This window comes from Urocitellus parryii, chromosome 8 (genome assembly GCF_045843805.1).
Source record: "Urocitellus parryii isolate mUroPar1 chromosome 8, mUroPar1.hap1, whole genome shotgun sequence".
In the NCBI taxonomy this organism is placed as follows: Eukaryota; Metazoa; Chordata; class Mammalia; order Rodentia; family Sciuridae; genus Urocitellus; species Urocitellus parryii.
Window position 1 is genome coordinate 35,620,705 of NC_135538.1, and position 12,687 is coordinate 35,633,391.

At 31.7% G+C, this 12,687-nt stretch overlaps 1 protein-coding gene across 8 annotated transcripts in view; it reads left to right on the top strand.

The window, feature by feature from the left end:
* Window positions 1–12,687, top strand: part of Ptprk (protein tyrosine phosphatase receptor type K) — a 527,087-nt gene that overhangs the window by 474,592 nt on the left and 39,808 nt on the right. For 6 of the 8 annotated variants that reach the window (XM_026380467.2, XM_026380483.2, XM_026380491.2 and 3 more), the window contains exon 14: window positions 7,673–7,811. In XM_026380467.2, coding sequence (XP_026236252.2) covers window positions 7,673–7,811 — 139 coding nt within the window. The remainder of the gene's footprint in view (window positions 1–7,672; window positions 7,812–12,687) is intronic. The other 2 variants (XM_026380477.2, XM_026380505.2) reach the window with 1 other exon arrangement.

A 12,687-nucleotide genomic window follows, 5' to 3' on the forward strand; every position in this document is an offset into this window, starting at 1 on the left:
CATCTTAAATATTTTAAGTTGAAAATAATTTGAGAAAAATGACAGAAGTAAGAGGATCTCTTTGACCTTAACCTGCCCTTTTCCCCTGAAGCAAGCTATAAAAACTAGGAAGGATTTTCTGATTTTCCCACTGATCATAAGACTCTCATATGAAAAGTACTCTTCCTTAAGACCCTCATATGAAAAGTACCTTTCCTAGAGTAAAATTGAGTCTTTATCTCTGAAGATGAGAGGAAACAATCTGAACAATCTGGCTTTGCTATCTATCCTGTTTCCTAACCTTATACCAATATGTTCTGTCATTTCTTTCTCTATGGCTGTCCACCATTCATCAATCCTGATATAAAAAACAAAGGTTTAACTGTGGCTTTGAGACTTCATATCCTTATGAAGGCTCCCATATCTCATAAAATTTACAATAAATAATTTTTTATCCTTTTTTCCTATTAATCTCTCTTTTGTTATAAAGGTCCTAGCCATGATTTTGGGAGGTTAAAAGGATAGGTATTTTCCCTTCCTGTACCATGCAATAGGAAAAAAGTATTAGCAATATAAATAACTGACCAATAACTAGTATCCAGATGTAAAATCAAAAGAAAAAAAATAAGAACAAAATAGGGAAAAGAAAGTTACTAAGCATTTCAGAGAACAGATAGAAATATTCCAAGTCCCTCAAAAATCATTTTAGTTGTAGTCAAATGCTTATTAGATTTCATTTTCTACCACTAAATTGACATGAAGAAGTCTGATGATACAAAGTGTTAAGATGTAAGTTAAATGGGGTTTACATATCCTGCCGTTGGAAATATAAAATGGTAGCAATTAATCCTTATCTTATAAAATTGGCTATCCACATCTTTGTTTTAGTCCAAATGGACTGGATATAACCCAGGAGCCATAGTTTAGCAGCCCCTGATATAGACTGGGCAGGATTTGATTACTTGGGAATGGGTAGACTATTCTAAATAATTAGGATATATGATAGATACCCTAAAGAATTGTCAATATATGAGGTTGAAAAGGTTGATTGGAGTCTGATTTTTAAAAGCCTTAGATGTTAAAACTTTTGCCTTTTCATCTTGAAATTGAAGCAGTTAAAGTATTTAATTACATTTGCATTTTAGAAAACTCATCCTGGTACCAAAATATGATCTAAATCTGAGGAGACCAATATAGGAAGCAGGAGGGTTAGTGAAAAAAATCAAAATAATTGAGTCTTGAATGCAGTAAAAGAACAAGAATCCATGACAAATTTCAGAGATAGTTAGAAAATAAACTCCACTGTGTTTAATAAGGAAGACAACACAGTTTCTGTTTTACCCAACTGAATACATTTAACTAAATGAAAAATCTGATGAAAAAATTATATGAGCAATAAAATATATGTCCTTAAATTACTATGAAGTAAGATAATATTGTCCACATTTTTTGACCTTTAAATATATTATTAAAAGATGTTACTTTTTAAAATTATTTCTATCATTTATTTTCAGAATTTTATGTACTATTTTGAGCCGTAATTTTAAAACCAAAGCAAATTTAGAGAACCTAAGACTAGAAAGAGATGCCTTAAGCAATGTGAAATTAATTTTAAGCACTTATAATATTGATCTATACTTTTATGTCATAGTTGTTTAAAGTCTATTCTCAAAAATTTTCACCAAAATTTTATTACTAAACAAGAATAAATTATTTTTCAGCTATTGTTAAGACAAAAAGTGTGACATATAGCTCTTTTCTTATTTCACCAATATAAATCTCTGATTGACCCTTTTTTTATAGTCAGCAATCCAAGGGTGGACAGGTTTCATGAGATCATATGAGGTGCTGAAGCAAAATGACTTCAAAGGATGATTGAGTTAAATAATAAATACTTCAAGATGCCCGTAAGGCTCAGGCATCCAAGGTAGCAGACTATTTAATTAATAACATGTACTTTACAAAACCCATCATTATATATTTATGTGATAGACTGCTAAGATTTTTTAAAGCAGTTCTTCAGTAATGTCAGTTACCCTGATCACAGGTTTTCATTTTTATATGATGGACCCAGAGGGCTAACCTCTAGGTCACATTTACCCAGGTTGATTTACTAGTACTTCTCTCCTAAGTGCTTCAGTTATAAGAATTTTTCACATCATTATGTTACTCAATATTTCTAAAAGGTGTATAATATAGGTGCTTTTATTATTTTGTTTTATACAAAAGGTATCATCTCTAAGAGATCTAACTTGCACATTGTTATACAACAAATAATTCTGAATAGATGTAGAATTGCCTTCTGGGTGTGGTGTACAGTAAGGAGTGTTTTGGTCCTCTTCACTGCCTGCCCAAAGATCTGGTTATGTTATACACAAGTTTCAAATTGATCCAATGACTTGCAAAGCCACTTTAATCCTAGGTCAAAATTACACTACCCCATGAGACACTTTCTGGATTTTTCATTATTTTCCAAGAGGCATATTGCTTGGTTTGTAATATCATTCTACAATATGTTTGCTGTATGAAAAGTGTGTGTGCCTAGTTCTCTTGTTCTTCAGCATCTTTGCTCTTTAATTCTTTATTCTGAATAACTTCTTCAGATATAAAGTCCAATTAATAATTTACCTCTTCCAATAAAAGAAGGAGCTAACAATGAAAACAGGACCTTCCCGATCCCAGATCCTTTGTGTTGTACACTGGAATTTCCTTGTACTTTGGTTTGGTGGTAGGTGGTGGCAGATGGTGGAAAGAGCTCTGTGAGGGAGCAGATAGCATCAACTGTTGACATGCCCAAGAACAATTTAAAAATATATGTCCCAAGTTCATCTTTGGCTACCATCCAAAACAATAAGATCAGAGAGATCCTTGTGTGCTTTAGGAAGGCAACTATTTTTTTTTAATGTCAATACAATCTACTGTAGGGAGGATTAGTGTCATTCTTCTATTTATTCAACTATTATTTTTGTACCATTGCTTCTTTTCAAGATTTTATAGAAATGCAGTGATAAACAAAACAAACATAATTCCTGCTTTTGTGGACTTTATCTTAACCATGGGAAGCTACTGGAGCACTCTAACCATTGGAGTGTTACCATCCTATTGAAGTATTAGAAATGCTATGTGGGTTTTGATGTAAAATAGATGAAGTGTAGTCAGGGAGAAATATAGGCAGCTGTTGTATGGTCTGGGTAAGAGAAGATGTTGACCTGAGGTAAAGTAGTAGGAACGGGCATAGAAAAATATAGACACCATATTCAGAAGTAGGAGTTCTTTGTAACTAATTGCATGATAAGGAGAAGTAAAGTGACCATGTTTGCACAGGAAAACTCCAGTTGTTGCCTGTCATGTTTATCGAGTATCCTCTTTCACTTTCAAAGAATCTGAAATCAAATGATAACTTATATGTTATTTCTAGAGATAAAGAGAGGAGGGAGGATTATTCGGGTTTGAACCACCATGGATAATTGTTTTATTTACCGAAAGAAGAGGAACTAGAAAAATAGGTATGAGAAAAGTGTGAGTTCAGTTTTGGACATAGTGAATGTAAGGCAGCTGTCATACATTGAAGGGAAGACATAGTAATCAGATGACAACATGTGCCAGAAGTTCAAGTAGGAGCTGTTTGTTAAAGATGTATTGCTTTGAGATTAATCAGCATGGATGATAACTCAACTAATGAAAGTGTTTAAGATCATGAAGCTGGAAAGTGTGGCAAACAGTGTCAAGAATCTGAGGTCCTTGAGGATCTCAGAGGTACCTGCTTTTAAGGGCTGGGTAAACAAGGAGGGACTCAAAAAAGGTGATTTGTAAAGAAGAAGCCAGGGTTTTAAGAAAACTAGAAGACAACCCAGGGAAAAGTATTGCTAGGAGAATGGAATCGACAAGAATGGCAAATGCTTTTTAAGAGGTCATGTAAAATAAGAGGGGAAAAGTGCTTATTAAAATCTGTAAATCCTGTTCTTGGTAATATGGGGAACTACATAACTGATTGTATAAGGTTTAAGAAATGATTACAATGTGAAATATGAGCAAGATTTCAGAACTTAGACTGATAAAGGAAGAGCAGATTAATTCTCCTTGAATACAAGGAGAATTCTCAGGATTTGAGTGATTATGTCTCTACAGATGCTATGTGATCACATAACATGCTGTATTTAGAGGCTTTTATTTCTAATGTCCATAATGAAGCTTGAAGAATAATTTTGTTTTGATCCCAGTAATTACAATTAGAATAGAGTTTTTTTGGTTGTGGGTTTTTTTTTTTGTTTTTTTTGTTTTTTTTGTACCAGGGATTGAACTCAGTGTCACTCGACAACTAAGCCACATCCCCCACCTTATTTTTGTATTTTATTTTAGATACAGGGTCATACTGAGTTGATTAGTGCCTTGCCATTGCTGAGGCTGGTTTTTAACTTACAATCCTCCTGTTTCAACCTCCCAAACTAGGATCACAGGCGTGTGGCACTGCTCCCAGCTCCCCAGTGCTGGCTGAACTTTCAATCCTGTGCTTCAGCCTCCTGAGCTAATGGGATTACTGATGTGATTACCACCATGTCTGGGTAGTTCTAATTTTTTAAAATAAATTAGTGTAACTTTAAAATTTATAAAGGTACCTTAGCTACTTGTGCCCCCCCCAAAAAAAATCATCTCATAAAATTACTAAATAAATATGAAATTTGTAGGGTTTTTTTCACTATACAAAAGAATTATGCTGCTTTTAACTATAGGACCCTGGGAATTCTCTGAATTTCCTTTGGCAGATAAAAAAATTTATGGTAAAGGAAAGCATTTCTGAAAGAAGTTGTTCCACATTGTCTTTATTTATATACATAAATTATAAACAGGGCTCATGGGTACAACCACTATAATAGATTTTTGCTCTCCTTGAGGAAAATAGAAAATGCTCACTTAGGGGCTATTGCTTGTATTTCCCTTAATGAATCTTCTAAGCTTGAATGATTTTAAATAGGATATTTATGTTCTTTTGTTCTAGTAGGACACGGAACATAGAAAAACATGTGATTAAAGTATGCAAAGTAATAAATTTATACAGACATATTATATGAAAAAATATTTCTGATAGTAGTAAAAGTAATAATAAATGTCATTATTAAAGACTTTGAAGAGAATTCATAATCAAGGGAAACTAACCACCAAATCATAAGTACTTAGAGAATTTGATTAACCTTCTATACTCAAGTTTAAAAATTATGTTGAATACTGGTAAACAACTCTGCACAAGAATTGTAATCATGATAGACAAAGCACTCTTACCCAACTCAAATAAATGTACCTGGATTTTTTAGAAAAAGTATACCATCACAGGATAAGTTTATCAAATTACAATGTTATATGTACACAAGAAATCATATTCCAAAGAATTGTCAGAAACATTTAATTCTGTGGGTCAGGTATGTCAGAAAACCCCAAAGGATCAAACCTGATGAAAGTAGTCTTTAATTAGTGAATAATGAGAATGTGTTTCATGGACTGAAGTTTTTACTAGGGATTTTTACACCAAACAGTCTTACCAGTCTGCTTCCATTTCTCAGTGAAGAAGTATCGGTGTCAAACGTCTAATTTAAGAATTAAAATAAATAAATGTGCTTTGGATTTTATATTCAATTTTGAAATGTACTCCACCTGTTCTCAGTATTTACATCTATGTTTTACATATAAATGGATTTCTAAAGTCACAAGTACATACATATATATGTACACTGACCCTGGAAAGGAAAAGTTCTCCAACATATTTACTACTTGTTTTGATGAATTGAGAGCTATATTTTGAAATGTGTTAAGCACTAAGCAACCTCTATACATAATTGAGGTTGGAAGGTTGGAAATTCCCTGAAGCATGTATGTATGGAAAGTGTTAACTCATAAATGAGAATGCCCTTCATTTACCAGGAAAAAAAAAAACAAAAAACATAGGCTTGCTTTTTGTTTTACTTTGTTTTGTTTGCTTAAGAATAGTTGTTACCAATTACTGGTCCAAAGGGAAGTTTTATCCTATGAAATTAAAATAAAAGAAATTAAAATAGTTCTAGTGAGTTGCTTTATAAAGTTAACTGTGTTCTAACCACTTTTTCTCAAACTGTCGTTCCCACTGGTTTAACTTCAAATTAACATTTTATAAAATAATATTAGGTAAATTTATTCTTTCAAATTTCTCAGTTGGAAAAATCAAAATATAGTCTTATCAGAATGCCCTTTTTGCAGAACCATGGCTGATGGGAAAACTGGAACACATTTATATGTGAAAATCTGGGAGTCAGGAGGAAAGAAGACAAGAGGAAGAGCTAATTAAAGGGTTGGAATATAGGAAAATGAATAACATTTTTCCAGAGAATGAAGAAATTGTCCTTTGGAAAGAGATGACATTCGAGTTTTAGACTTGTCTATATGTCTGTTTATTCAGCCATCATTTCTTGACACCAAATGTAAGCTGATATTTTGGGTGTTATAAGACAATTCCCAAATAGGACTGATTCTAAGAATGCCTTTGGCTTTAGCCACACAGGTTCTTGGCAGTAGGGCCTACTAGTTTGGACCCTGAGAAATGATAGGTTAGAAGATAAGAGATGTATCAAATTTTTTTCCCTGTCCTTGAGCAATTGATGATCTCTCTCCCATTTTCTATGCCTGCAGAGTTTTTGTATCTTTAAAGTATAAATAATAATACTTTCTCTGCCAGTTTGCAAGGCAAATGAAGTAAAAGGAAAATGTCTTCAGAGAGTTTAGTAGGGCTAATATATTGACTAAAGAATCTAAATTTAATTGTGTCCATATATGAGGGTGAGTGTGGTTTTGAGAAAGAAAGGAAGTGAGGCTAAAAAGAAAACCATCTTCTCCAAGTTCTGTTTCCCGAGTTTATTATCTGGATCTTATTTGTTAAGAGAATGTGAAATATTCAGAGAATGTGAAATATTCTTGGATGTATCTTTTTTTGCTTTAATACTTGTTTTTGCTGCAAAACTAACTCTTCATCTCAAATCTCATATATTGAGTTATAAGTTTATGCCTCTAGCAATTGGATTAGGCATTTATGTAACCTAACCCTCTGGCTTAGATTAATGTCATTGACACTACCTGAAGGCACCAAGAATAGCACTTTGCACTGAGTCTAGATGTGTTTGCTGAATGAATTGATAAACAGACGAATCTAGATCTGACCTCATTTCTTCCGAGTATATTATTTGCTAAAAAATCCAATATTTTGACTTTTAAAGATCTTGGGAGAAAAATAGTTTGCCATTCCCTTGGATAGTTATTTCTGTGGGTTTTTTCTTTTTGTATTATTTTTTGTGTTTAAAAAAAATTCTAGTGTGAAATCTTTCCACTTGACCAAAAATGTCTTATGCTGTACTTTAGCAAACTTATATATATTTTTTATTTTAAGGTGGCTTTTATTAAATACAATAAATAAATTTAAATTTTATTTATATAAATAAATATATTTATTTTTATATTTATTTATTTTAGTTGTCAATGGACATTTATTTATTTATTTTATATGTAGTGCTGAGAATTGAACCCAGTGCCTCACACATGCTAGGCAAGTGTTTCACCACTGAGTCACAACCCCAGACCCTACAAATTGTCTTTTTATAGTAAATGTTAGCTGGTGATAATTTTCTTTCTGTGATAATTAGCTGCTTTCAGTAACTTATTTTTCTGATTCATTTAGCAGCAGCAACAGAAGAACCAGAAGTGATCCCAGATCCTGCCAAGCAGACAGACAGAGTGGTGAAAATCGCAGGAATTAGTGCTGGAATATTGGTGTTCATCCTCCTCCTCCTAGTTGTCATATTAATTGTAAAAAAGAGGTAAGATCTGATATTGTCCTGCATAGCTCACATATTCTTTATATCACTAGTTTTCAAATACTTTTTTTTCCTTTGAACTCTTTTAAATCCCAACAAATGAGAAGAATTTAATTTTAAAATTTTGCCAGCACTGAAGTCTACTATTAGGCTTTTCAAATAAATTCTTATTTGTTATTGGGCTTTTCAAATAAATTCTTATTTGTTTAATAAGAATTTATTTTGGATATAAACATATTTCTTTACCTTGAAATAAATGTGAGAACTTAAATTTCTCAAATGCAGAGACACTTGAGACATTATTTTATCTTATATTTGAAGTATTATATTAAGAATGACAAAATATGAATATTTTGTGGTACATTTGGACTAGAGTCTGAATTATATTGTTATTCTGTATTTCTCTAAAGCTCAGCTGCCAATAAGATATGAAAATATAAATGTTGTTTAATGACATTGTATATTAAATATTCACTGAGTAAAAATTTAAAGTGAAGAGTAAATATTTTAATTGAACATTATCTTTTTTTTTCTATATCAACCAATATTGCCATCTTTTGGAAACACATAAAGATATTAAGATCTGCTGAAACTTCTACTGGTCTCTTCTAAAAATTAAAGTATATTCCTGCTGAAAAAATATTTAAAAGTATACAATTTTTGTAATTTGAGCTTTTGGCCATTATATAATGTCATAATCTGTGAATCACTGTCTTAGAAAGTAATATGGCAATTCAGTCCTTCCAGTTACATATTTTGGATGACTCATCGATCTGGAAGGACTTTAAAAAAAAATTCTACATGCAGAGTTCATTCCCACAGTTTTGTGTATCAAAGTGGTCATAGTTTATGAATTCTATTGAATAATATAGTAAATGATTTTGCTTAGATTGCATTAAATCTAATAGTATACTATGGTAACTAGTTTGTACTTGAAATAAAGCATTAACATTATAGATAAGACTCATACTACATGTTTTAACAATTCCATCAGAGTTTATTTTAATATATTGCCTCTTTACAATTATCCCCTGGAGATATATATGTTGGAGAAGACACATCTGCATTAGAAACATTAGGTATGCATTATAGTGTTTTGTGTTAAATTAGCTACATACGTGCTTTCCCCAAACAGTGCTTTCTCTTTTTGCTTTTGTCTACTTCTGTGATTGGGAAATACATCATATGTGAGACAAGATGATTTAAATACTTTAGAAACATAAATTTTCCAATAAAGATCAATAAAATCATAGAATAGAAACTTGGGATCTTATCTCTCTGTTTAGTTTACATTTATATTTGTAAAGTGGCATAAACTAAACAGTTTAGAGAGTTAAATAAACATTGCTTCACTATTAAATTTATTCTAATCACTTCAGATTGGATGGATGTGAGCATGAGTGACTTCTGATTGTGTCCTCACTCAGAAATGGAATGAGCTTATTTTTATTTGTTATTTTTTGGAAAACATTTATTAGTTTTTAGTAGCTCTCCATATCCATGGCTCTCTCTTTTAGAAATAACAAAGAATTTGAAAACTAAACTTCTTGAACTATGTTAAAACAGTCACTAAGCATGATTTTGGGGGGTGAATAAAATGCTCTGACAGCTCTATAATTGCATAACGTAACAAATTCTTTTTCTGGTTCATATTTTAAATGGTTGGATAAATGAGCCTCTATCAAAATGTTAACATTTGAGTTTTCATAATTATGCTTTAAATAATAGAAAGTATCTAGAGCTTTGGCTTCTCTCCCTCACCAGCACCATTATGACTAGGAAAAGTTACAATTTTATAGGTGGATGAAGTTCCATATGTTATCTTCTGTTGTGTAATATTATGTCTAAATTACTTGAACTCCAAACTATTATGTAGTATGTGTCACACATGGATTATATATGGTTTAAACACAAGTAGGTTTATTATACATACACAAAAGCATGGATATTATAGCAGTTTCAGATATTATAGAGTTTAGTTAAAATTTTAGCATATACTATAGCTTCCCTTTTAATATATAAATTTATAATAAAAATAGTAGGAAATATTTTAGCCTCTGACTGTCTGCATTTTTATGGGAAATTGTTAAGTTTCTCAAGAGTTTATACCTTACTTGGAATAGTATATGTAGGTATATTTCTCATGTTGAAGAAAGTTCTGTGTGTTTTTCAATGTTTTATAAAAGAACGGTTTGGAATTCAACTGAGTAAAAGTTTACAACTGAGGGTATATATAAAGTAAGTTTTTAGGCTAAGAAAAGGGATATTGCATCTTTTCAGAACGCAATGTCATTTTTTTTTAATTTAACTGCTGGTGAATTATTTCCAAATCTATGCCATTTTTCCATTGATTGTGTATTATATATGAAATGCGCAGCATGAACACATTACTAATTCCAGACATAAATTTGAAATTATGTTTCACTACAGTAAATGTTTGTGCATGACATCATGTTCACATGCATCTACTGTAGAACTATCTTTGTGTATAAGTTCTTTGGTACATATGTATATTCACATAGTGTATGTATATATACCTGTGTACCATTAAGGTATGACTTATTTACAGAACTATAGGTATCATTCTGTATATAAAAAAGTTAATATAATAGATCTTTATGTTTTGTATCTAAAGAAAAAAAATCTAGTATACAAGCTCTATACACAGCTGTTCCATCTGTCATGACATTTAAATGGTAATGGATGATACTATGCGTAACTGCATGTTGAAAATACACAATCCATTTAATTTTTCAATTTTTGGCAATAAAAGAAATATCAGCATGTTCTTTTTTCTAAATTATGTATTTCAAATTTTATTTTTCTATGGCATATCTGTCTGTTTAATTGCATGGCAAAAAAGATCTAACAATGCATGAGCAAATTAAAATGCAAAGCAAAAAAACATGAATTTTATTTCATTTTGTTTTCTTTTTTAACGCACATTTTTCTGCTTTATTGAATGTGACAGAGTCACGCTTTTCATTCACCATTGCTTCTCTTTTTCCACTGTCTGTGATTTGCTTGCCAGGAGGAGCTACTATTCTTACTCCTACTACCTGTAAGTAGAAAATGGGTGATGTACAACTTTACATGTGTTAAAGATGCAGTATCCCTTTTCAAAAAAATAAAGAAACAATGTTCATAATTTTGGTGATATTTCAAAGAACATCTTTTGGTGGACTCTAAAACTATAAACTATTATCTACTTTGCTAATCTTTTTTAAAAGGGATATTGTATTTCTGAATGTCAGCTACTTCTAATTTTTATTTACAGTTTTCCATAAGTAGCTTTAGTCTACAGCCAAAAACAATCATTCAGTTACTTAATCAAACCTGTACCCTATTTTAGCTGTATGGCACCTCCTTAGTCTGGTAGAGAAAGTGATTCTAACTCCCTAATCACTATCTTTATGTGATACCATTATAGTTGAGAAACTGAGCTAAGTCAGATATTCATAGAAGAACATTCAAAATGCCTTCACAGGATACAGATGAGATCACGTCTGCAAGTGATAACACCTCTTTCCTCATTTCCAGGAATCCACGATGGGTTGGAACTTCAGAATACCTTTGGTCTAGTTGTTAAGGCAATCAGTATGCTCTTGTGAAAATGAATAGATGCAACACAATGTTGCAGGGACAAAGAAATAAAAATTATTTTTTAGAGAAGAAAAATTTGGTTCATTTATTATAACTAAATATAGCAAAGATTTTATAAACTAAGGTTAAAAAAACAAACAAACAAAAACAACAACAACAAAAAAATACCTCTTGTCAACCCTGGAACAAGTGTACATGTGACACATCTCCTTTTGTTTTCCAGAGTCTCTTGCTCATCTTAGGCTTAGGTATGACAAGCTCATTTTCATAAGGATAGAGGGGATTGTCCATTCAATTTTTGGAGTTATTTTCAGTTTATCACTTTCAATGTAGTATTTAGCCAATCCAAAGGAATGATATGACACCTTTCAAGGCTTAAGGATCGAGATTAAGTATGTTAAGAGCATACATCCCACAGCATTTGTATAACTAGGTAAATTCAAGCTAGCTTTACAACAATTTTTTTACAAATCAATCATTATGACACAGTTCTGCCAACATTTTAAATATTATAAACATTTGGCTTCCTAGATCTGCTAGAACAAACAGGTGTAAACTAACAGTGCTCCTAGCTTATTGTGATGAATCATAATATGCTTGTTAAATCATGTTTGATGAAGCCAAAAGTAATTAACCATACCATTTCGTACAATGATGGAGTACTTTTCCCCTTTATGGCCCACCCATACATCCACCTGCAGAAGTTTATGCTGTTGGCTGCTTTGATAATGAAAGTCATTTGCACATCTGTCAAACTCAAGTACTTGCAAAATGAATTGTTTAACTGTCCTGAAGTGCACATTATATATGCTTGTTGCTCCGGGGAAGACAAAGCATGAGACATAGTGGAATCAATAAGTATTTAATTATGAGAATGTCAATAAGCCTACCATTAACTATTACTGTATCTGTAAAATTTAGAGTGGGATTCCATTTTTGGTACATGGTTAACATATCTACATTCTGATTCCTGTAGCAGTTTGTGCTAACATTGTTGTGATACATAGGGCTACTAGCATTTTAAATCCTAACTAGAAGGAATGTCACACAGGTATGCTATTAAAGGCTACTTAAACATGCCTAGTGACACTAATCTAAATTAAAGCCTTTTTTTTTTACAAAAGTAGAAATGACCTAGAATATCACCACAAACCACATGTGATCTTTGAGCTAAGTTTCATTGGCATTGTCATAATAAATATCAATATTTAATGAAAACACTTAATGCTGATGTTAGTTCTTTGCTTTGTAATCACCTGAATGAAAGCCTACCTCA